This window comes from Jaculus jaculus, chromosome 15 (assembly GCF_020740685.1).
Source record: "Jaculus jaculus isolate mJacJac1 chromosome 15, mJacJac1.mat.Y.cur, whole genome shotgun sequence".
NCBI lineage: Eukaryota > Metazoa > Chordata > Mammalia > Rodentia > Dipodidae > Jaculus > Jaculus jaculus.
The window spans coordinates 35,326,880-35,352,972 of NC_059116.1; the positions used below are offsets into that span (position 1 = coordinate 35,326,880).

Genomic DNA, 26,093 nt, shown 5'->3' on the forward strand with positions numbered 1-26,093 from the left:
GTGAGTCCTTATGATATATGCCTTAGGAGTGCTACAGCTGGATCGTCTGTTTTCAACTATTACAGGAACCTCCATACCGATTTCTACAATAGCTATACCAGTTTACATTCCCGCCAATACTATAGAAGGGTTCCTTTTTTTCCGCCTCCTTACCAGCATTTATTGTCATTTGTTTAAAAAAAAAAATTTATTTATTTGAGAGAGAGAAAGAGGCAGAGAGGGAGAGAGAGAATGGGTGTGCCAGGGCCTTCAGCCACTGCAAGTGAACTCCAGACACATGCACCCCCTTGTACATCTGGCTTACATGGGTCCTGGAGAGTCGAACCAGGATCCTTTGGCTTTGCAGGCAAAGGCCTTAACCACTAATGCATTTCTCCAGCCTATTCTTTTTTTTCAACTAAAAAAATTTTCTTTATTATTTATTTATTTAAGAGTGACAGACAGAGAGAGAAAGAGGCAGATAGAGAGAATGGCTTTGCAGGTGAGCACCTTATTCGCTAAGCCAGCCCTCCAGCCTTTTTATTTTATTTTGTTTGATTTATTAGTTTAGTCCAGGCTGACCTGGAATTCACTCTGTTGTCCCAGGCTGGCCTCAAGCTCACAGTGATCCTCCTACCTCTGCCTCCTAACTGCTGGGATTAAAGGTGTGTACCACCATGCCTGTGAATGTTTTCCAAAAACCAAATGGCTATAGCTGCCTGGGTTTACATCTGGTTCCTCTATTCTGTACCATTGATCTACTTTTGTACCATGCTATTTTTTTTTTTTTTTACTATGGCTCTGTAATATATCTTTTTGTTTTAATTTTTTTGTTCATTATTTATTTATTTATTTGAGAGTCACAGAGACAGAAAGAGGCAGATAGAGAGAGAGAGAGAGAATGGGTGCGCCAGGGCTTCCAGCCACTGCAAACAAACTCCAGATGCGTGTGCCCCCTTGTGCATCTCGCTAACGTGGGTCCTGGAGAATCGAGCCTCGAACCAGGGTTCTTAGGCTTCACAAGCAAGCGCTTAACCACTAGGCCATCTCTCCAGCCCTGTAATATATCTTGAAATCAGGTATGGTGATACTGCCAGCCTTATTTTTGTTGTAGAATTGCTTTGACTATTCGAGGGTTTTTTTTTTTTTTTTCTTTTTTTGAAGTAGAGTTTTATTCTAGTCCAGGCTGACCTGGAATTCATTCTACACTCACTGTGGTCTTAAACTCATGGTGATCCTCCTACCCCTGCCTCCCGAGTGCTGGGATTAAAGGTGTGTGCCACCATGCCCGGGCTTTTTATTCGAGGTTTTTTGTACTTCCAAATGAATTTTAGAATTATTTTTTCATTGTTTTTTGAAGTAGGGCCTCACTCTAGCCCAGGCTGATTTGGAACTCGCTGTGTAGTCCCAGACTGGCTTTGAACTCACAGTAATCCTCCTACTTCTGTCTCTTGAATACTAGGATTAAAGGCATGTGCCACCACGCCTGGTTTGGTTTTATTTATTTGTTTTTAATATTTAGTTAATTTATTTGAGAGAAAGAGGCAGATAGAGAAAATGGGTGCACCAGGCCCTCTGACCACTAAAAACCAACTCCAGATTTAAAAAAAATTTTTTTTTGTTGTTTAATTTTTGAGAGAGAGAGAGAGAGAGAGAGAGAGAGAGAGAGAGAATGGGCGCACCAGGGCCTCCAGCCACTGCAAACGAACTCCAGACACATGCGCCCCCTTGTGCATCTGGCTAACATGAGTCCTGGGGAATCGAGCCTCGAACCGGGGTCCTTAGGCTTCACAGGCAAGCGCTTAACTGCTAAGCCATCTCTCCAGCCCCCAACTCCAGATTTATGTGCCATCTTATACATCTGGCTTACATGGTTATTGGGAATTGAGCCTATGTCCTTAAACTACACAGGCAAGTACCTTATAAGCCCCATCTCCCCAGCCCTCTTTAGGACTTTTGTCATTAAGGGAGGTAAGATTTTGTTAAATGCCTTTTCGTGTTTTTTTTTTTTTTTTTTCAAGGTAGGGTCTCACTCTAGCCCAGGCAAACATGGAAATCACTATGTAGTCTCAAGGTGGCTTCAGACTCTTGGCGATCCTCCTGCTGCTGCCTCCCCAGTGTTAGGATTAAAGGTGTGTACTACCACACCAGGCTCAAATGACTTTTCTGCCATCTATTGAGATTTTTGTCTATCAGTCCTTATATGATGTATTACATTTACTGATTTGTGTATGTTGAACCATCTCTGCATCTCTGAGATAAAACCTACCTGGTTGAGGTGAATGATCTTTTTTTTTTTATGTATTTAATATTATATCATGTTCTTTGGTCTTTTTTTGTTTTATTTTGTTTTTCGAGGTAGGGTCTCACTCTAGCCAAGGCTGACCTGGACTTTACTATATAGTTTCAGGCTGGCCTTGAACTCATGGCCATCCTCCTACCTCTGTTTCCTAAGTGCTGGGCTTGGAGGCGTGTGCCACCATACACGACATCTAATTTTATTATTATTATTATATTTTTTTCAATTTTTTTTTTTTTTTTTTGGTTTTTCGAGGTAGGGTCTCACTCTAGCCCAGGCTGACCTGGAATTAACTATGTAGTCTCAGGGTGGCCTTGGACTCATGGTGATCCTCCTACCTCTGCCTCCCAAGTGCTGGGATTAAAGGTGTGCACCACCACACCCGGCATTTTTTTCAAATTTTTATTAACAACTTCCATGATTATAAAAAATATCCCATGGTAATACCCTCCCTCACCCCACTTTCCCCTTTGAAACTCCATTCTCTATCATATTCCCTCCCCATCTCAATCAGTCTCTCTTTATTTTGATGTCATGATTTTTTCCTTCTATTATGATGGTCTTGTGTAGGTAGTGTCAGGCGCTGTGAGGTCATAGATATCCAGGTCATTTTGTGTCTGGGGGGAGCATGCTGTAAGGAGAGTCCTACCCTTCCTTTGGCTCTTACATTCTTTCTGCCACCTCTTCCACAATAGACCCTGAGCCTTGGAAGGTGTGATAGAGATATTGCAGTGCTGAGCACTCTTGTCACTGTTTTGTTTTTTTTTTGAGGTAGGGTTTCACTCTAGCCCAGGCTGACCTGGAATTCACTATGGAGTCTCAGGGTGGCCTCAAACTCACAGCAATCCTCCTATGACTCTGCCTCTTGAGTGCTGGGATTAAAACTGTGTGCCATGGGGTTGGAGAGGTGGCTTACTGGTTAAGGCATTTGCCTGCAAAACCAAAAGATCCTGGTTTGGTTCTCCAGGACCCATGTAAGCCAGATGCACAAGGGGGTGCACGCATCTGGAGTTCATTTGCAGTGGCTGGTAGCCCTGGTGCACCCACTCTCTCCCTCCCTCTCTCTTTGCCTCTTTCTCTCTCTCTCTCTCTCTCTCTCTTTTTGTTGTTTTTGGTTTTTCAAGGTAGAGTCTCACTGTATCCCAGGTTGACCTGGAATTCCCTATGGAGTCTCAGGCTGGCCTCGAACTCACGGTGATCCTCCTACCTCTGCCTCCTGAGTGCTGGGATTAAAGGCATGTACCACTATGCCTGGCTCTTTCTCTCTCTCAAATAAATAAATAAATAAAATATTTTTAAAAAGTGTGCGCCACTACACCCGACTCTTTTCTCTTTCTTTCTTTTTTTTTTTTTTAAAGATTATTTTATTTATTTACAAGCAGAGAGAGAAAGAGATAGAGGAGACAGACAGTGAGAGAATGGGCGCGCCAGGACTTCTAGCCACAAACTCCAGGTGCATGCATCCCCTTATGCGTCTGGCTTACGTGGGTACTGGAGCATCGAACCTGGGTCCTTTGGCTTCCCAGTCAAGCACCTTAGCTGCTAAGCCAGCTTTCCATCCCCTCTTTTCTCTTTCTTTTGGTTAGCTTTGCTAAGGGTTCATCAATCTTGTTTATCCTTTCAATAAACCAGCTCTTTGTTTCATTGATTCTTTTTAAAATTTATTTTATTTAGTTATTTTATTAATTTTTTTATTTTTATTTATTTGACAGAGAGAGAAAGAGGCAGAGAGAGAGAGAGTGAATGGGCGCACCAGGGCCTCCAGCCACTGCAAATGAACCCCAGATGTGTGCGCCCCTTGTGCATCTGGCTAACCTGGGTCCTGGGGAATCGAGCCTTGAACCAAGGTCCTTGGGCTTCACAGGCAAGCACTTAACTGCTAAGCCATCTCTCCAGCCCTATTTATTTATTCGAGAGAGAGAGAATGGGTATACCAGCCACTACAAATAAATTCTGGATGCATATGCCCCCTTGTGCATCTTGGCTTATGTGGGTCATGGGGAATCAAACCTGGGTCCTTTGGCTTTGCAGGCAAGTGCAAGTGCCTTAACTGCTAAGCCATCTCTCCAGCTTTGATTCTTTTTTTTTTTTTAATTATTTTACTTTATTAAGTATTTTATTTATTTATTATTTGAGAGAGTGCAAGGCAGATAGAGAATGGGTGCCCCAAGGCCTCCAGTCACTGTTAATGAACTCCAGATGCATGCACCATGTAAAGAATCTGGCTTTACATGGGAACTGAGGAATTGAACCTGGGTTCTTTGACTTTGTTGGTAAGCACTTTAACCACCAAGCCATCTCTTCAGTCGTCATTGATTCCTGTATTTTTTTTTTTTTTGTTGTTGTTTCTATTACATTAATTTCCCTCCTACTCTTCATTATTTCTTCCCATCACTGATTTTTTTAAAAATTTTTATTAGCATTTTCCATGTTATTTTCAAGGTAGGGTGTTGCTATAGCTCAGGCTGACCTGGAATTCACTATGTAGTCTCATGGCAATCCTCCTACCTCTGCCTCCCAAGTACTGGGATTAAAGGTGTGTGCCACCACACTCAGCTGCATCTACTGATTTTTTATTTGCCTTGTTCTTTTTCCAAGGACTTAAGATGAAGCATTGTGTACTTACGAGCTCTCTCATTTATTTACTTATTTATTTATTTATTTACTTATTTTTTTAGATTTTTTTTTTTTTTTTGGTTTTTCAAAGTAGGGTTTCACTCTAGTCTAGGCTGACCTGGAATTCACTATGTAGTCTCAGGGTGGCCTTGAACTCACAGTGATCCTCCTACCTCTGCCTCTCAAGTTCTGGGATTAAAGGTGTGTGCCACTACCTTTATATTTTTAAAATATATTTTTATTTTTCTTTGTTTATTTGAGAGAGGGAAAGAGGCAGAGTGAGAGAGAGAGGGAGAGAGAGAATGGGCAAGCCAGGGCTTCCAGCCACTACAAACGAACTCCAGATACATGTGCCACCTTGTGCATCTGGCTTATGTGTGTACTGGGGAATCGAACTGATGTCCTTTGGCTTTTGCAGGCAATCACCTTAACCACTAAGCAATCTCTCCAGCCCTGGTTTATTTATTTTTAATATTTATTTGAGAGAGCAAGACTGATTGAGAGAGAGAAAGAGTGGGTGCACCAGGTCCTTTAGTCACTGCAAATGAACTCTAGATGCATGTGCCACCTTGTGCATCTGGCTTTATATTGGGGAGTTGAACCTGGGTCCTTCAACTTTGCAGGCAAGTGCCTTAACCACTAAGCCATCTCTCCAGCCCTCTGATTTATTATTATTATTATTTTGTTTTTGAGAAAGAGTTCCAAAGAGAGAGAGAATGAGTGTGCCAGGGCCTTTCAGTCACTGTGAACAAAACCCAGACACGTGCCCCCTTGTGCACATGTGAGAAATTGCATGCTTGCATCACTGTGTGTCTGGCTACATGAGACCTGGAAATTCAAACGTGTGTTCTTAGCCTTTGCAGGCAAGCGCCTTAACTGCTAAGCCATCTGTTTAGCTCTGATTTCTTTTTTTTAATAGTTTGTTTAAAGCCAGTCATGGTAGTGCACGCCTTTAATCCCAGTACTCAGGAGGCAGAGGTGGGAGGATACCATGAGTTCGAGGTGACCCTGAGAATACAGAGTGAATTCCAGGTTGGCCTGGGCTAGAGTGACATCCTACCTTGAAAAACCAAAAAAGAAAAAAAAGAACTTATTTATTTACGTATTTATTTGTGGTTTTTCGAAGTAGAGTCTCACTCTAGTCCAAGCCGACCTGTAATTCAAAATATAGTCTTGCTGGCTTTGAACTCACAGCAGATCTCCCGTGTGTTGGGATTAAAGGCCTGGCCCTATTTTATGGTAATTATTTATTTTTTATTTTATTTCAGTTTTTTTTTTTTTTTGAGAGAGAGAAAGAGATGGGTATTCCAGGGCCTCTACCCACTGCAAACAAACTCCAGATGTATGCACTACCTTGTGCATCTGTCTTATGTAGGTCCTGGGGAGTTGAACCTGGGTCCTTAGGCTTTTCAGGCAAGCACCTTAAGTGCTAAGCCGCCTCTGCAGCCTTGGATCTGTTTTTTTTTTTTTTGCCCCTCCAGAACTTTTTTTTTTTAAAGATCTTTTTAATTTTTTTTTTATTTATTTATTTGAGAGCGACAGACACAGAGAGAAAGACAGATAGAGGAAGAGAGAGAGAATGGGCGCACCAGGGCTTCCAGCCTCTGCAAACGAACTCCAGACGCGTGCGCCCCCTTGTGCATCTGGCTAACGTGGGACCTGGGGAACCGAGCCTCGAACTGGGGTCCTTAGGCTTCACAGGCAAGCGCTTAACCGCTAAGCCATCTCTCCAGCCCAGAACTTTTATTTACTTAAAAAAATTTTAATTAATTAATTAATTTTAAAATATTTTTATTTTTGTTTATCTATTTGAGAGAGAGGAGAAAATGGCAGATAGAGAATGGACACTCAGGGCCTCTAGCCACTGCAAACTCCAGACACATGTGCCCCCTTGTACATCTGGGTTACATGGGTCCTGGGGAGTTGAACCTGGGTCCTTTGGCTTTACAGGCAAACGCCTTACTGGCTAAGCCATCTCTCCAGCCCCAATTTATTTGTTTTTAATTGACAACTTCCATAATTATAGACAATAAACCATGATAATTCCCTCCCCTCCACTTTCCATCCCACAGCTCCACTCTCCATCACATCCCCTCCCCCTCTCAATTAGTCTCTTTTTTGGTATTATTATCTTTTCCTCCTCTTATGAGGGTCTTTTGTTGGTAGCCAGGCACTGGGAGGTCATGGATACTTGGATCTGTTTTGACGAGGTTTGAGTGGCTACAGTGTCAGTTGCCATCTACCTAGAGCTAGTTTTTTTTTTTTTTTTTTTTTTTGCTTTTTCGAGGTAGGGTCTCACTCTGGCCCAAGCTGACCTGGAATTCACTATGTAGTCTCAGGGTGGCCTCGAACCTAGAGCTAGTTTTAAGGTTAGCTATATTCATGTCACCATTTCCTCTGTAATGACTTCTGGGCTCGGACAGATGAGGTGGAGGTGACCTGTCAAATGGTAGACAACTGTCTATTCTTGTTGATTAACATATCCTGGTTCTCCCCAGTATTCTCCACCATCTGCCCCCCCCCCCCATGAACATTCCAGAAAACCAGCACTTCCCTACTTGGTATGTTGTGATTTTTTTTTTTTGGTTTTTTTTGGGGGGGACGTTTTCAAGGTAGGGTCTCACTCTGGTCCAGGCTGACCTGGAATTAACTCTATCATCTCAGGGTGGCCTTGAACTCATGGCAATCCTCCTACCTCTGCCTCCCAAGTGCTGGGTGTTTTTGTTTTTTGAGGTAGAGTCTCACTCTAGACCAGGCTGACCTGGAATTCACGATGTGGTCCCAGACTACCCTCAAACTCACACTACTCCTACCTCTGCCTCTCAAAAGCTGGGATTAAAGATGTGCATCACCACACCTGGCCAGGATAGACTTAAAACCATACCAGTTAGAAGAGATAAAGTAAATTTATAGTTATTAAGGGAACAAGTTATTAAAGCTGACCTGGAATTCACTATTTAGTCTCACGGTGGCCTCAAACTCACTGCAGTCCTCCTACCTCTGCCTCTCAAGTGCTGGGATTAAAGGTGTGCACCATCATGCACCTGCTTCTATGGTTTTGTTGAAAACACTTACTATGCCTTTAGAGTGAAATTCTTCTGTAATTTTTTTCTAAAATGTTTTATTTTTATATATGAGAGAGAGAGAGAGAGAGAGAGAGAGAGAATATGGATGTGCCAGGGCCTCTAGCCACTGCAGATGAACTCCAGACACATGCACCACTTTGTTCATCTGGCTTACATAGGTCCTGCGGAAATCAAACCTGAGTCCTTTGGTTTTGTAGGCAAGTGCCTTAACCCCTGAGCCATCTTGCCAGCCCGTATACCCTAAATTCTTAAGTTGAATCTCTTCATAGTGTCCCTAATATCTTTTTTTCTCAATTTTTATTATTATTTTCCATGATTATAAAAAATATCCCATGGTAATACTCTCCCTCCCCTCACTTTCCCCTTTGAAATTCCATTCTCCATCATATCCCCTCCTCATCTCAATCAGTCTCTCTTTTATTTATTTATTTTTTTAATTTTTTTTCTTTATTTATTTGAGAGTGACAGACGCAGAGAGAAAGAGGCAGAGGGAGAGAGAAAGAGAATGGGCATGCCAGGGCTTCCAGCCACTGCAAACAAACTCCAGACACATGCGCCCCCCCTTGTGCATCTGGCTAACGTGGGTCCTGGGGAATCGAGCCTTGAACCGGGGTCCTTAGGCTTCATAGGCAAGCGCTTAACCATTAAGCAATCTGTCCAGCCCCAGTCTCTCTTTTATTTTGATGCCATGTTTTTTTCCTCCTCTTATGATGGTCTTGTGTAGGTAGTGTCAGGCACTATGAGGTCATGGATATCCAGGCCATTTTATGTCTGGAGGGAGCACCTAATATCTTAACATTCCCATTCATACATTCCTAGGCTTGCTAGAGTTTTGGCTACTTAGACATGGGAACAGTATAAGGTGAATTAGTGTGAGGTCTAGTATAAACTTTGAAAAAAGATGGAGGTGGCTCAGGTATCTGGGAGAGGGAAGATTTTGAGCCCTTGGTGTTCCAAGATCTCAGTCTTAGCTGCTGTCTTACCTTTCTCTCCTCGTGCTTACAGTCAGCTCACACTCAGATGGTTCTGTGACAATCTTAACTCATCTACTTGGTTCCCCTCAGTTGCCCTCAAAGGCCTGAAGGTCGACAAGAATGGGACCCTGAAAAGCCCTAGTTTAGTCAGTGTCCATGTCTCCTCACTCCTTACTTTCATTCTGTCTCCTCAACATTCTTTTCTAGGACCATCTTCTCATACTCCACCAATGCACTTTCAGGGTCCCTTAGACCTACTGTAAAAGTTTCCCAGTAGCCACACCCAACAATCCCACTCAACTCAAAGAAGCCAGATCAAGGGCTGGGAGATGGCTCACTGGTTAAGAGTGCTTCCGTGCAAAGCCTGATGGCCCAGGATCAATTCCCTGGTATCCATGTAAAGCCAAATCCACAAAGTGGTGCATGCATTGCATTCATCTGGAATTTGTTTGCAGTGGCAAGAGCTCCTGGTGCTCCTCTCCTTGAAACTAAAAAAAAAAAAAATTAAAAGAAGCCAGAACCAGGCATGGTGCCACACGCCTTTAATCCCAATCCCAGCACTCAGGAGGCAAAGGTAGGAGGATTGATGTGAGTTCGAGGCCACCCTGAAACTACATAATGAATTCCAGGTCAGCCAGAGCTAGAGTGAGACCCTATCTTGAAAAACAAAACAAAAAAAGAAGCTAGATTGGTCATCATCCCAATTCCGTAACAGCAGTTAGAATTGCTCCTTTAAAGGGGAGATTGAAGCAGTTTAGGGTAACTGGGCCCGCAAAAATAAAAGCAGAGAATGTTCTTGAGCCTGCCCTTGCAATCTTTCCTCTTACTACATTTCTTTTTCTTTTTTCAATGCTGGGAATGGAAACCAGGGTCTTGGGACACACTAGGCAAGTGCTTACCACTGAGCCTTGTCATGTATGTGTGTATGTATATATGTATGTTTTTGTGCTTGTGTTATATGCATGTGTGTGCATGCAGACATGTGTGGCCCAGGAACATGTGTTGGAGGCCAGAGAAGGACATTGGGTGGCCTTTGTCACTCTTTTCTGAACTTGGAACTGCTGTTCTTCCAACAGACTGGCTGACCAGGGACCTACAGAGCCTATCTGCTCCCCTCAGCCCTGGGGTCACCAATGTGTGTTGGCCATGCCCGGGTTTTTACATGGGTGTTGGGGAACACACTCAGGTCCTCATGTTTAGGTCTGGCATGGTGGTACAGACCTCTAATGTCAGCACAAGGGAGGCAGAGGTAGGAGGGTCACTGTGAGTTTGAGGCCAGCCTGGGCTAGAGTGAGACCCCACCTTGAAAACAAACAACAAAGAAAGATTCAATGCATCCTCAGGCCATCAGGTCTGTGCAGCAAATGTTCTGCCCACTAAATGGTCTCCCAGTATCCCCCTTTTTGTTGTTTTATTTTTCCACAAAGATTTCATTTATTTGTTTGACAGAGAGAGGGGGGAGGGGAGAGAAAGAGACAGAGGGTGAGTAAATATGGGTCCGGGTCTTCTGCAAACAAACTCCTTATGTGGGTGCTGGGTAATCAAACCTGGGTTGGCAGGCTTTGCAAGCAAGTGCCTTAACGGCTGAGCCATCTCCCTAGCCCCTTTTAAAAATATTTTTTCTTGGGCTGGGGAGATGGCTCAGCAGCTAAGGTGTTTGCCTGCAAAGTGTAACAACCTGGGTTTGATTACCTGGTACATAAGCCAGATGCACAAAGTGGTGCAAGCATCTGGAATTTATTTGCAGTGGCTAGAGGCCCTGGCACACCCATATTCTCTCTCTCTTTTCTGTGTCTACTCACAAATAAATAATTTTTTTTGAAGTGAAGCTTGCCTTATATTATTGTTATTATTATTATCATTTATTTGATAATAACAGACAGAGAAAGAGGGAGAGAGAGATTGGGAGAGAATGGGTGTGCCAGGGTCTCTAGCCACTGCAAACAAACTCCAGATGCATTTGCCACCTTGTGCATCTGGCTTATGTGGGTCCTAGGGAATTGAACCTCGAACCAGGGTCCTTAGGCTTCACAGGCAAGCACTTAACCACTAACCCATCTCTCCAGCCCTAAATAAAATACTTAAAAAATATTTTTTCTTGGGCTAGAGAGATGGCTTAGCAGCTAAGGCACTTGCTTGTAAAGCCAAAGGACCCAGGTTCAATTCCCCTTAATGTTTTTCTTAATTTTAATTTAATTTTGTTTTTGGTTTTTTTGAGGTAGGGTCTTGCTGTAGCCCAGGCTGACCTGGAATTCACCATGTGGCCTTGAACTCACAGCGATCCTCCTACTTCTGCCTCCTAAGTGCTGGTATTAAAGGCATGTGCCACCACACCTGGCTTTTTGATTTTTATTATTTTTTTAAATTGGCAATGTCCATAATCATAGATAATAAACCATGGTAATTCCCTCCTTCCCTCTACTTTCTCCTTTGAACTCCACTCTCCATTATACCCCTTCCCCCCAATCAATCTCTTTTATTTTTATTATTTATTTGACAGAGGAAGGGGGAGAGAGAAAATATGAATTGGTGCTCCAGGGCCTCCAGCCACTGCAGACAAACTCCAGATGTGTGTGCCACCGTGTGCAGCTGGCTAATATGGGTCCTGGGGAATTGAACTTGGGTCCTTTGGCTTTGCAGGCAAATGCCTTAACTGCTAAACCATCCCCCAGCCCTAGTAAATCTATTTTTAGCTGTCGCAGGAACCTCCACACTCATTTCCACAATGGCTGGACCAGATGGCATTCCCACTAACAGCGTTTCTCTTTTTTTGCATCCTCACCCGCATTTATTGTCATTTGTTTTCATGATGGTAGCCCTTCTAACAGTAGTGAGATGGAACCTCAAAGTAGTTTTAATTTACATTTTCCTGATGACACTTTTATTTTGAGAGAGAAAATTGGTGCACCAGGGCCTCTGCCACTAAAAACTCCAGATGCCTTCGCCACCTAGTGGGCATGTACGATCTTGCACTCGCCTGACCTTTGTGTATCTGGCTTACATGGGATCTTGAGAGTCGAACATGGGTCCTTAAGCTTTGCAGGCAAGTGCCTTAATCACTAAGCCATCTCTCTAGTCCACCTTAATATTTTTATTTTTTGTTTTTTCAAGGTAGGGTCTCACTCTAGCCCAGGTTGACTTGGAATTCACTCTGTATTCTCAGGGTGGCCTTGAACTCAGCAATCCTCCTACCTCTACCACCCGAGTGCTGGGATTAAAGGCGTGCACCATCATGCCTGTTTTTCTTTTTTTTTTTTGGTCCCTTAATATTTTGAAAAAATATTTTATTTTTATTTATTTATTTGAGAGAGAGAAAGAGAATGAGAATGGGCATGTCAAAGCCTCTAGCCACTGCAAACAAACGCCAGATGCTTGTGCCACCTTGTGCAGTTTTTGTGAGTCCTAGGAAATTGAACCTGAGTCCTTAGGCTTCATAGGCAAGTGCCTTAAGTGCTAAACCATCTCTCCAGCCTTAAATTTTATTTTATTTATTTGCAAGTAGAGAGTTACAGAGTATGGGTGCACCAGGGACTCTAGCCACTGCAAATGAACTCCAAATGCATGAGCCACTTTGTGCATCTAGCTCTGTGTAGGTACTGGGGAATCAAATCCAGGTTGTTAGGCTTTGCAGGCAAGTACCTTAACCACTGAGCCACCTTTCCAGGCCTTTGTTGTCTTTTCTTAAAGAAGTTTTTGTTTATTTTTATTTATTTATTTGACAGCAATAGACAGAGGGAAAGGCAGATAAAGAGAATGGCCACGCCAGGGCCTCTAGCTGCTGCAAACGAACTCCAGATGCCTGCCCCCCCCCTTGTGCATCTGGCTAAGCTGGGTCTTGGGGAATTGAGCCTCAAACCGTGGTCCTTAGGTTTCACAGGCAAGCACTTAACCACTAAGCCATCTCTCCAGCCCGTTTGTTGCCTTTTTGTTTGGTTTTGAGGTATAGTTTCACTCTAGTCCAGGCTGACCTGGAATTCACTGGTGTAGTTTCAGGGTGGCCTTGAACTCACCGTAATCCTCCTACCTCTGCCTCTCCAGTGCTGGGATTAAAGGTGTGCACCACCATGCCCAGCTATGTTGTCTTTAAAAAAATGTATTTTATTTATTTGAGAGAAAGAGAGAGCTAAAGAGGCAGATAGAGAATGGGCGCATGAGGGCCTTCAGTCACTGCAAACAAACTCGATGCATGTGCCACCCTGTGCATCTGGCTTACATGCAAGGCCTCATTGTGTAGCCCAGGATAGCTTTGAAACCACCATCCTCCTGTCTCAGCTTCCCACCATGCCTCCTTGGCCTGCATTTAGCTCTTCCAGCTATTCTGTTGCTGTGGAAATGTCTAGCAGCCACGATCCTGTGTCCTGCACGCGTGTCCCACACTCAATGACAGTCTTGCTGGCCTGGGGACCCCCAGAGAAATGGTTCCTGGAGAAGGTCATGGAGTCCCCCTTGTGGTGGGTTCCTGTCCTGAGGGGTTTCCCTGCTCATCCCGCCCTTCTCCCACAGTGGCCAGTTCGCCATTGTGCGCAAATGCCGTCAGAAGGGCACCGGGAAGGAGTACGCGGCCAAGTTCATCAAGAAGCGCCGCCTGTCGTCCAGCCGGCGGGGGGTGAGCCGCGAGGAGATCGAGCGCGAGGTGAGCATCCTGCGGGAGATCCGGCACCCCAACATCATCACGCTGCACGACGTCTTTGAGAACAAGACTGACGTGGTGCTCATCCTGGAGCTGGTTTCCGGCGGGGAGCTCTTTGACTTCCTGGCCGAGAAGGAGTCGCTGACAGAGGACGAGGCCACCCAGTTCCTCAAGCAGATCCTGGACGGCGTCAACTACCTGCACACCAAGCGCATCGCCCACTTCGACCTCAAGGTGAGGCCTGCATGGGCCACTGGGTGGGCAGGGCGCTGTCCCCCAGGGCTGGCCCAGGCCACAGCGGTCCCCTCCTGCGCAGCCCGAGAACATCATGCTACTGGACAAGAACGTGCCCAACCCACGCATCAAACTCATCGACTTTGGCATTGCTCACAAGATCGAGGCAGGCAACGAGTTCAAGAACATCTTCGGCACCCCGGAATTTGTAGGTGAGGCAGTGGGGCAGTAGCACCCAGGCCATGTTCCCCTGGTGGGGTGCTGTGAACTTCAGTCTTCCATAGCCTAACCCTAGCCTTGTTCCCGTCCCCACAGCCCCTGAGATCGTCAACTATGAGCCACTGGGCCTGGAGGCTGACATGTGGTGAGTGGGGCCCTCTGTGTTCTCTCCTCACTGCCCCAGAGCTACAGGCTGGGGACACAGCTTGTGCCGGGGACAGGGACACCTGGGCTTCGTGAGGGTATGGGAGGCGGGTTGAGCTTGTCCACTTAGATCACTGGGCTCATGAAGGGTCCTTACTTTACTGTGTGAGGGGCTCCACCCCATCACTTATTGTGGCCTGGCCAGTGTGACCTCCAGCAAGCCAGGGGGACCCTGAGGTCCTAGGGTATTGGCTGTCTCCTGACTCATTATTTGTGGTTCCCCTCGGCTCACCTTGACCTTGCTCTGGTTCTTGGCCCTCTAGAGTAGGGCCTTGGTTGGTTGCTCAGGTGTGGGGTGCTGTCCACAGCCGGTTGCTCTGGTGTGGGGTGCTGCTGCAGCCATGCTGACCCTTGTCTCTTTGTCTCCACAGGAGTATTGGTGTCATCACCTACATCCTGTGAGTATCTGGGCAGGGCAGCCTGGACATGCTACACTCTGGCTCTGGCACTTCTGGGACTTTGTTCCAGCCTAGGGTCTGCCCTGCGGCAGTGATTTGAAGAAATGAGGGAAGGGATGGGTATTTTCACGTGGCTGCCATCACAGGCCTTCCAGAAAGTTCTAAGGCAGCACATTGCCCTGTAGTGACATGTACAGGGCCCTGTCAGGTCCTTCTCCCATCCCCTGTGGTCCCGGCCAGGTTGGTCAGGTGCTTACCACTGAGCTGGACCCACCTGAGGTCCCTACCTACTTGTTCCTATTGTATAGGTACAGCGACTCCCCCCAAATCATGTCTGGCCCTGATGATCCCCAACATGTTAACCTTGGTACCATGCTAGGAAGCCAGGTGCCAAACCTCATCACAGTGCTCCAAGGTTGCCAACCCAGATTGCTCCCCTCCCACAATTCCTTTCACCGCTGTTCTTCCTCGGGAGGCTTGTGAGCAGTCCCTACTTCTCCGTAGCCATGGCTGAGGGACTGTTGTTGCCTCTGGTTCCTGGGTAACAGGTGGACAGGTGTTTTGAGACCATGCATGTACACAGGTGTGTCATCTTGGGGCATGAATAAGGTCTTTGGCATCTGGCTTGTTGTGCATGGCCACGGGTCCTAGAGGAGGTCCAAGAGATGCCCTCCTCCTGTGGGTACCTGGAGTTGGGGAGTAGCCAGAGAGTAGCACAGGGCCTCCCCCACTGAGCCCTGCGTCCTCCTCCAGGCTCAGCGGCGCATCCCCGTTCTTGGGCGAGACCAAGCAGGAGACGCTGACCAACATCTCAGCTGTGAACTACGACTTTGACGAGGAGTACTTCAGCAGCACCAGTGAGCTGGCCAAGGACTTCATCCGGCGGCTGCTCGTCAAAGACCCCAAGTAGGAGCGCCAGGAAGGGCGGGAAAGTAGGGCGACCCCTCTTCACCTGCTGTGACCTGAGGCCTGGGCGTGGCTGTCTCTGGAGAACTGAGTTGGTGCACCCATGGCTGTGGTGGCTAATATTTTATTTATTTATTTATATTATTTTTTTGGTTTTTCGAGGTAGGGTCTTCTCTCTAGCCCAGGCTGACCTGGAATTCACCATGGAGTCTCAGGGTGGCCTCAGACTCATGGCGATCTTCCTACCTCTGCCTCCCAAGTGCTGGGATTAAAGGCGTGCGCCACCATGCCCAGCTTAATATTTTATTTATTTATTCACAAGGGGGAGAAAGAAAGGGTTGGGGGACAGAATGGGCATGCCAGGGCAATCTTGTCACTGCAAATGAACTTTAGATGCATGTACCACTTTGTGCATCTCTTAAATTTTTTTAAAAAAAATTATTTTTGTTGACAGCTTCCATAATTATAGGCAATAAACCTAATGGTAATTTCTTTCCTCACTTTCCCCTTCACAATTCTACTCTTCATCATATCCTCTTCCTCTCTCAATCAGTCTCTTTTATTTTGATGTCATCATCTTTTCCTCCTATTATGATGGTCTTGTGTAGGTAGTACTAGGCACTGCGAGGTCATGGATATCCAGGCCATTTTGTCTGAAAGAATGCATTATAATGAGTCCTACCCTTTTTTGGCTATTATATTCTTCCCACCACCTTTTCCACAAGGGACCCTGAACCTTGGAAGGTGTGATACAGATATTTCAGTGCTGAGCACTCCTTTGTCACTTTTTCTCAGCACCATGGTGCCTTCTGAGTCATCCCAAGGTCACTGCTATTTGAAAAGAGAAGCTTCTCTAACCAAAAGTGAGAATAGCATTAATATATAGGTATGAACATTAAGAGAAGTGCTTACTGGGAAGTTTGGTGAACATAATAAATGCATTTAGCCAGACATCAGCAGGTGTTATACCCCTAGGGCTCATGACCTCCCCTGTCATAGGTTCTCAGTATCAAGTATTGTATTCCCTCCCATGGAGTGGGCATTCAGTCTGATTAGAGAGCAGTTGGTTTCCCCCATAACAGACATGTCACTATTGTACCTGTTGGCTCATTTGGCCTGACTGGCCAAAGCTAGGGCTTGCAGTGTCCACTGGTGTTTATCTCCACTGGTGATTTGTCTTTCTCCTACTAAATTGCATGCATCATAACTTTCTCCAGCTTTCAATCAGCTGGTCTACACGGAGAAGGTTTTCAGCTCAGCTCCAGGAGGATTTCTCAGTGGCCTTGCAGCACAAGTATGTGGAGTTGTTAGCAGTAAGGTGGGAAACCAAGAGCCTTAGCAATGGCCTGTAATGTTTTGGGGCATCAGGGACCTCCCTGGCCAACAACTCATTGGAAGGTATCCCATCCCTGGCACTGAAAATTTTCCAGTACAATCTATGGCTTCTGGGTGTTCCATTGTCCAAAAACATAGGTTTGCATATGACTTATTCATACCTCTTAGATTCTGATTAACCCTCCCCTACCCTTCCTTTACTCAATCTCTTCCCCTGACCTCACTTAGGCCTTTCCACCCCAGTAATGTGTTCTTCTACTTACATATATACAATACCATACTCTTAAGTGCCCCCCTCTCCATTTCTAGCTTACTGGTTCTGCTACTGAGTTGTTTTTTTTCTTCAGCAGTTAAGTGTTTATATATGCTGCAGTGGGCAGCCAGGAGCCAAATGAAGTGGTTAGATTGTTAGTTGCCAACATCCCTGAATTCTGAGTCCCTCACCTCACTTTCCTCCTCCCGTGCAGACTGATGGCCAGGCTCCCTCCACTCCAGCAAGCCTGAAGATACTTTCTCTCTTTCTCTCTGACTTACCTCTTTACACCACTTTGACTAATCCCCTTTATATAACATCTTATTGTTTTGACTCAACTTGGACCCCTACTCAATCTCAAAAGGACACCCTTCCTCCCCCCACTTTCCCCTTTGAAACTCCACTCTCCATCATATCCCCTCCCCTCTCAATCTCTCATTTATTTTGATGTCATCATCGTTTCCTCCTATTATGATGTTCTTGTATAGGTAGTGTCAGGCACTGTGAGGTCATGGATATCCAGGCCATTTTGTGCCTGGAGTCCTACCCTTTGGCTCTTACATTATTTCTGCCACCTCTTCCACAATGGACCCTGAGCCTTTGAAGGTGTGATAGAGATAGTTCAGTGCTGAGTACTCCTCTGTCACTTCTTTTTAGCACCATGGTGCCTTCTGAGTCATCCCAAGGTCACTGACATCTGAAAAGAGAAGCTTCTCTAACCAAAAGTGAGAGTAGCATTAATATATGGGATGAACATTAAGAGAAGTGCTTACTGGGCAGTTTGGTTAAGTGTAGTATATACATTTAGCCAGACACCAGCAGATGAAATATCCCTAGGGCTCATGACTACCCCTGTTGTAGGTTGTCAGTATCAGGGATGTATTCCCTCCCATGGAGTAGACCTCCAGTCAAATTAGAGGGTGGTTCTTTTCCCCCATAACAGACATGCCATTATTGCACCTGTTGGCTCATTTGGCTTGGCTGGCCAAATATAAGGCTTGCAGTGTCCACTGTTGAGTATCCTCACTGGTGATTTCTCTCTCCCATTGAATTACATGCATTATGGCTTTTTCCAGCTTTCTGTCAGCTAGTTTACATGGAGATTTTCAGCTCAGCTCCAACAGGATTTCTCAGTGACCTTGCAGCCCAAGTATGTGGAGTCTTCAGCAATATCTGCTACTGAGTTTTATTCCAACTCACATACAAATCCAAACATTTGTTAAGATCCACATATGAGAGAGAACATGTGATCCATTTCCCTGAAAATTTCATGATTTTTCTTTGCCACTGAGTAGAACTCCATTGTATAAATGTGCCATATCTTCATTATCCACTTAAATCTAGGCTGGTTCCATTTCCTAGCTATTGTGAATAAAGCAGCAATAAACATGGATGTGCAAATATCTCTAAGTTAGTGAGAAGAGTCATTAGGCTATATGCCTAGGAGTGGTATAGCTGGGTCCTTTGGTAAATCTAGTTTTAGCTGTCTCAGGAACCTCTGCAATGACTTCCACAATGGCTGTACCAGATTGTATTTCCACCAACAATGTAGAAGGGTTCCCCTTTTTCTGCAACCTCACCAGCATTTATTATAATTTATTTTGTTGATGGTAGCCATTCTGACAGTAGTGAGATGGAATCTCAAAGTAGTCAATGTTTCCCTGATGGCTACGGATACAGAACATTTCTTTCTTTCTTTTTATTGACAACTTCTGTATTTATAAACAATATCCCATGGTGATTCTCTCTCCCCCTTTCCCCTTTGAAACTCCATTCTCCATTATATCCCCTCCCCCTCTCAGTCAATCTTTCTTTTATTTTTTTTATTTTTATTTTTTAAATTTTTATTTATTTATTTATTTGAGAGAGACAGACACAGAGAGAAAGACAGATAGAGGGAGAGAGAGAGAATGGGCGCGCCAGGGCTTCCAGCCTCTGCAAACGAACTCCAGACACGTGCGCCCCCTTGTGCATCTGGCTAACGTGGGACCTGGGGAACCGAGCCTTGAACCGGGGTCCTTAGGCTTCACAGGCAAGCGCTTAACCACTAAGCCATCTCTCCAGCCCAGATCTCTCTTTTATTTTGATGTCATGATCTTTTCCTCCTATTATGACGGTCTTGCGTAGGTAGTGTCAGGCACTGTGAGTCATGGATATTCAGGCCATTTTGTGTCTGGAGGAGCACGTTGTAAGGAGTCCTAACCTTCTTTTGGCTCTTAAGTTCTTTCTGCCACCTCTTCCACAATAGACCCTGAACCTTCAATGGTGTGATAGAGATATTTTAGTGCTGAGCACTCCTCTGTCACTTCTTCCCAGTACCATGCCTTCTGAGTCATCCCAAGGTCACTGACATCTGAAAAGAGAAGCTTCTCTAAACAAAAGTGAGAGTAGCATTAATATATGGGTGTGAACATTAAGAGAAATGCTTACTGGGCAGTTTGGTGAGCATTTGGCCAGACATCAGCAGACATTACACCCCTAGGGCTCATGACTACCCTGTTATAGGTTTTCAGTATCAGAGATGTATTCCCTCCCATAGAGCAGGCCTCCAGTCAAATTAGAGGGCAGTTGGCTTCCCACATAACAGACATGCCACTCTCTTACATGCATTGGCACACTTGGCCTGGCTGGCCAAATATAAGGCTTGCATTGTCCACTGTTGAGTATCTTCACTGGTCAATTCTCTTTCTCCCATTGAACTGCATGCAGCATGGCTTCTACCAGATTTCTGTCAGCTAGTCTACATGGAGGAGGTTTTCAGCTCAGCTCCAGCAGTTCTCAGTGACCTTGCAGCCCAAGTATATGGAGTCCTCAGTAATAAGGTCTTACCATCTATTCCTGGTGGGAAACTAAGGGCCTTGCAATGGCCTATAATGTTTTTGGGGCATCAGGGACCTCCCTGGCCAACAATTCACTGGAAGGTATCCAATCCCTGGCACTGAAAATTTTCTAGCAACAATCTATGGCTCCTGAGTGTTCCATTGTCCAAAAAAGTAGGTTTCCATATGACTTATTTATATCCTCTTAGGTTTTGATTAGCCCTCCCTCCACCTTTTCTTTACTCAGTTTCTTCCCCTGACCTCACTTAGGCCTTTTCACCCCCATTAATCTGCAGAACATTTTTTTTTAGATGTTTATAGGCCATCTGTATTTCTTCCTTTGAGAACTCTTTTATTTAGTTTCATAGCCCATTTTTAAATTTTTTTTTTTGAGTTCTTTGTATATCCTGGATATTAATCCTCTGTCAGATGTATAGCTGGCAAACATTTATTTATTTTTGGTTTTTTGAGGTAGGGTCTCACTCTAGCCCAGGCTGACCTGGAATTCACTATGGAGCCTTAGGATGGCCTCAAACTCACAGCAGTCCTCCTACCTCTGCCTCCCAGTGCTGGAATTAAAGGCGTGTGCCACCATGTCCGGCGCTGGCAAACATTTTATCCCATTTTGTAGGTTGCCTCTTTGCTCTATTCAGTGTCATTTGCTGTACAAAAGCTTTGTAATTTCATAAGGTCCCAGTGGTTGATCGGTGGTTTTATTTCCTGAGCAAATGGGGTTATATTCAGAAAGTCTTTGCCAATACCAATATGTTGAAAGGTTTGCCCTACTTTTTTCCTCCAGTAGTTTTAGAGTTTCAGGTCTGATATTAAGGTCTTTGATCCATTTAGACTTAATTTTTGTGCATGGTAAGAGGTAAGTATCTGTTTTCACCCATCTACATATAGATATCCAGTTTCCCCAGCACTATTTGTTAAAGAGGCTGTCTTTTCTCCAAGTATCTTTTGACATTTTTCTTACAGATCAGGTGGCTGTAGCTCCTGGACTTACATTGGCTCCTTTATTCTGTTCCATTGATCTGTTTTTTTCTTTGCCAGTACCATGTTTTTGTTACTAGAGCTCTGTAATATAGGTTAAAATCACAGGTTTGGTGATACTACCAGCCTTATTTTTATTGCTCAAAATTTTTTGACTATTTGAGGGGTTTCCCCCCCTCTGAGGTAGGGTTTCACTCTTGTCCAGGCTGATCTGGAATTCACTATGTAGTCTCAGGGTGGCCTTGAACTCATGGTGATCCTACCTGTACCTCCCAAGGGCTGGGATTAAAGGCATGTGCCACCATGCCTGGTTTACTTGAGGTTTTTTGTGCTTCCAAATGAATTTTAGGATTTGTTTTTCCTATTTCTGTGAAGAATGCCATAAGAATTCTTCTTCTCTTTTCTTTTCCTTTTTTTTTTTTTTTTTGAGATAGGGTCTCATTCTAGCTCAGGCTGACTTCTCCAGGTGGCCTTGAACTCATGGTGATCCTCCTTCCTCTGCCTCCCAAGTTCTGGGATTAAAGGTATGGACCACCATGCTGGGCCTTAGAATTCTTTTTGTTTCTTTTTTGCTTTTCCAGGTAGGGTCTCACTGGAGCTCAGGCTGACCTGGAATTCACTGTGTAGTCTCAGAGTGGCCTTGAACTCACAGCAATCCTCCTACCTCTGCTTCCTGGAGTGCTGGTATTAAAGAAGTGTGCCACCATGCCTGGCCGGAGATTTCTTTTTTAAATAACTGCTTGGATCTCCATACTCCTTTGAGAACTCTTTATTTAGTTTCATAGCCCATTTTTTATTTTTTTTTTGAGTTCTTTGTATATCCTGGATATTAATTCTCCGTCAGATGTATAGCTGGCAAACATTTATTTATTTATTTATTTTTGTTTTTTTGAGGTAGGGTTTCACTCTAGCCCAAGCTGACTTGGAATTCACTATTAGTCTCAGGATGGCCTGGAACTCATGGCAATCCTCCCACCTCTGCCTCTCAAGTGCTGGGATTAAAGGTGTGCGCTGTCATGCCTGGCTTTCAATTTTTTTTTTTTTTTTTGCCAACATCATTAAAAAAAATATTTTTTAAAATGTTTATTTTCAAGCAGAGAGGGAGGGAGGGAAGGAGGGAGGAAGTGAGCAAGCACACACCAGGACCTCTAGCCAGTGCAAATGAACTCCAGATGTGTGTCTGGCCTTATCTGGGTATGGGGGAATTAAACCTGGGTCTTTAGGCTTTGCTGGCAAACACTTTAACCACTAAGCCATCTGTGTAGCCATAAAAATATTTTTATTGGGGTTAAAATATTTTATTTATTTATTTATTAGAGGCAGAGAGAGGGAGGAGACAGAGAGATTGAGAGACAATGGGTGCCCCAGGGCCTCTAGCCACTGCAAAGGAACTCTAGATACATGTGCCACCTTGTGCATCTGGCTTATGTGGGACCTGGAGAATCAAATCTCGGTTCGTAGGGTTTGCAGGCAAGTGCCTTAACCACTAAGCCATCTCTCCAGCCCTAAAAAATATTTTAAATATTTATATTTTTAATTTTTATTTATTTATTTGAGAGAGACAGACACAGAAAGACAGATAGAGGGAGAGAGAGAGAATGGGCGCACCAGGACTTCCAGCCTCTGCAAACGAACTCCAGACGCGTGCGCCCCCTTGTGCATCTGGCTAACGTGGGACCTGGGGAACCGAGCCTCGAGCCGGGGTCCTTAGGCTTCACAGGCAAGCGCTTAACCACTAAGCCATCTCTCCAGCCCTTAAATATTTTTTATGATTAGTTTAAAAAAAAAATTTATTTTTGAGAGAGAAAGAGGCAGAGAGAGAGACAATGGGTATACTAGAGCTTCCAGCCACTGCAAACGAACTCCAGACACATGTGCCACCTTGTGCATCTGGCTTACTGGGTCCTGGGGAATCGAACCTGTGTCCTTTGGCTTTGCAGGCAAAAATTCCTTCAGAGCTAAGCCATCCCTCCAGCCTTTTTTTTTTTTTTTTTAACAGTATTCTGTGTAGCCCAGGCTGGCCTCAGATTCAATTTTGTAGTAAAAAAATGTCCTTGACCTTCTTCCTCAGCTCAAGTGTGGTGGTGACAGGTGTGTACTCCCATACCCAACTCCATACATTAAGTAACTTTTTGGGACAGCATTCAAAAATAGGCTTTGTGTGAGATTCGAGATTTCTATTTTTTTTTTCTCAAGAAATGTGGAATCGTGCATGCTGGGCACCAGCCCTCCAGAGGGTACCAGGTCTGCACCCTGTGAGAGGCCTCAGCTTTGCCAGCAAAATCCCCAGAAGCCCTTGGGGTCAGGACTGGCGAGCACTTCAGAGGTGTGGGCGTCATGTCTGGGTGGGCTTGAGGTGGCAAGGACTCTCTAATGCGGTACACGGTTGACTCACTGTGGATGATGTCCTTCCAGGAGGAGAATGACCATCGCCCAAAGTCTGGAGCATTCTTGGATCAAGGTGAGGTGCTTCACCCAGGGGCCACTGTTCACCTCCGCAACTTCTGGGCGCGTCCCTCGCACAGAAAGGTGCTGGGGTCTTCAGAGGAGTGGCCTTGGCATTAGAGTGGCATTTGTGCCTGGGTCCAAGTCCCTGGCACTAGGGTGGCCTCAGCACCTGGTCCCTGAATCCCTGGCCTGAGGGTGGCACTAACACCGAGGTCCCTGAATCCCTGGCCCTAGCAGGTGGCATCCACACCCGGGTCCCCGAGCCCCTGGCCCTAGGGTGGCATCGGCGCCCGCTCCCTGAAGCCCCGCCGTCGCGTCCCCTCCCGCAGGCCATCCGGCGGCGGAACGTGCGCAGCGAGGAGGCGGGCCGGCGGCCGGAGCGGCGGCGGCTGAAGACCACGCGGCTGAAGGAGTACACCATCAAGTCGCACTCCAGCATGCCGCCCAACAACACGTACGTGAACTTCGAGCGCTTCTCCAAGGTGCTGGAGGAGGTGGCGGCGGCCGAGGAGGCGCTGCGCGAGCTGGAGCGCGGCCGGCGGCTGTGCCGGGCCGACCTGGCGGCGCTGGCGGCCGCGTGGGCCGAGCGGGAGGCGCGCCTGCGCGAGGACGGCGCGCGCCTGGGCCTCGACCTGCGGCGCCTGCGCCACGAGCTGCTGCGCGCCGAGGCCCTGCGGCGCCAGGCCCAGGACGACGCCCGCGGCGCGCTGCTCGGCGCCGGCGGCCTCAAGCGCCGTTTCGGCCGCCTGGAGAACCGCTACGAGGCGCTGGCCGAGCAGGTGGCGTCCGAGGTGCGCTTCGTGCGCGAGCTGGTGCGCGGCCTGGAGCGGGAGAAGCCGCAGGGCGGCGAGTGCGGCCTCCGCTAGCGGCCGAGCGCGGACGCTGGTCCCCGGGACGGGGCGGACCCGGCCAGGAGCGCCGGCGCGGGCCTCTGTCCCCCTCGCCCTCGCGGGCTGAGGTCTCCGCGCCGCAGCCACCTCGGCCTCGGCCAGCGGCCCCCCCCCCCCGCCGCCGCCCCCGTGCGCCCGGGCCTTGGGGCGCTGTGCGGCGGGCCCGCCCGCGGTGGCCTCAGCGCCCCGCCTCGCCCCGCGCACCCGACGGCCCGCGGCGCCCGGTGCCCCCTGTCCCGGGGGTGCCGTGCACCCCGCCGCGGGCTCGCTGTGACGCGCCAGAATAAAGCCGACTTTCCTGACGAGCCGTGTGTGTGTCAGGCTCCAGAGAGGACAGGACGGCGGCGGACCGTGGACGTGGACGCTGAGGCCTCCGGAGCTCTTGCGTTCGTTTCCAGAAAACAAAGAAGGGCGGCGAGTGAAATCCCTGAGGCGCACACCTACGGCGTGCTTACCCCCGAAACGCGTGCACACGCACTGTTCCGAGGCGGGGGTCCCACTGTAGCCCAGGCTGGCCTCCAGCTCACGGCCACCCTCCTGCTTCAGCCTCCTGAGCGCTGCGACTGAAGGCTTGTGCGCACACCACGCCCGGCTCAGGCTCACCTTTTAGATACACAGCTCAGTCAGGGCTTAGTGGCAGAGGGGCACACCCACAGACCCCTGTGGAAGGGCACTCAACAGGTGTCAGCCAGGCGTGGTGGAGGGGGCAGAGGTAGGACGATCGCCGTGAGTTCGAGACCACCCTGAGACTCCATAGTGAATTCCAGGTCAGCCTGGGCTAGAGTGAGACCCTACCTCGAAAAAAAACAGTTGTCACCGACGTGCGTGTTGTCATGCCCACACGGGACCATCACACAGCCAGGGACAGGAGCAAGGTTCCGACAGTACCGCGTGGAGGAACCTCGAGGACAGGTTCAGTGGAGACCACGGTGTGTGGATGGACTCCACGACAGGAAATAGCCACAACAGACGACTCCGGAGACTGGAAGTGGGGTTTGTGAAGGCAGGGGAGGAGATAGGGTGACAGTTCTATGTGCTGGGGTTTCCATGGAAGTGATGGAGTATTCTGGAATTGGAGGTGGTCACATGATAATTTAATCTCCTCAATGCCGCAGAGTCGCACACTAAAGATGGTAGACCACATGTGCATTATATTATAAAAATACCGAGTTTTAACCTGGGTGTAGTGGCGCACGCCTTTAATCCCAGCACTCAGGAGGCAGAGGTAGGAGGATCACCATGAGTTCAGGCCCACCCTGAGACTATATAGTGAGTTTCAGGTCAGCCTGGGATAGAGTGAAACCCTACCTCGAACCACTGCCCCCAAACAACAACAACCTTTGACTTAGTACTATGCACCTGTCATCTCATGTACTTGCGGGGGAGGGGGGCTGAAGTGGGAGGATTGCTTGAGGCCAGCCTTACATCAGACAAAGATGAAAACCAGACCCCTTCAATTAGCAGTGAGTTGGCCACATGGACCGACCTCATCCCATGCCAGCCGGGATTGTACCCGGTACAAGGGAGCAGAGGTCCGCTGGGAGCTCAAGTGCCACCTGCCAGTGTGGTAATGGCAGACAGACTAGAACTTCCTCCGACACCTTCCTTGCAGTATGGCCTGAGGCCTAACTCTGATTTCACGTGCGTCAGCACACATATATCTTCATTTTGACGAGGTTAACAATCCTCGTATCTATCTATCTATCTATCTATCTATCTTTCTTTCTTTCTTTCTTTTCTTTCTTTCGAGGCAGGGTCTCACCTAGTCTAGGTTAACCTGAAATTCACTCCATAGCCTAGGCTGGCCTTT

General features: G+C 46.8%; 1 protein-coding gene across 3 annotated transcripts in view; it reads left to right on the forward strand.

Annotated features, from left to right (window-relative positions):
* The window catches only part of Dapk3 (death associated protein kinase 3), a 32,103-nt gene extending 7,834 nt beyond the window's left edge, over positions 1 to 24,269 (forward strand). For all 3 annotated transcript variants that reach the window (XM_045134999.1, XM_045135000.1, XM_045135002.1), the window contains exons 3-9: positions 13,458 to 13,818; positions 13,901 to 14,030; positions 14,134 to 14,182; positions 14,613 to 14,639; positions 15,393 to 15,545; positions 23,361 to 23,406; positions 23,723 to 24,269. In XM_045134999.1, the coding sequence (XP_044990934.1) occupies positions 13,458 to 13,818; positions 13,901 to 14,030; positions 14,134 to 14,182; positions 14,613 to 14,639; positions 15,393 to 15,545; positions 23,361 to 23,406; positions 23,723 to 24,259 (1,303 nt within the window). In that variant the 3' untranslated portion in view covers positions 24,260 to 24,269. The remainder of the gene's footprint in view (positions 1 to 13,457; positions 13,819 to 13,900; positions 14,031 to 14,133; positions 14,183 to 14,612; positions 14,640 to 15,392; positions 15,546 to 23,360; positions 23,407 to 23,722) is intronic.
* Positions 24,270 to 26,093: the final 1,824 nt, after the last annotated feature.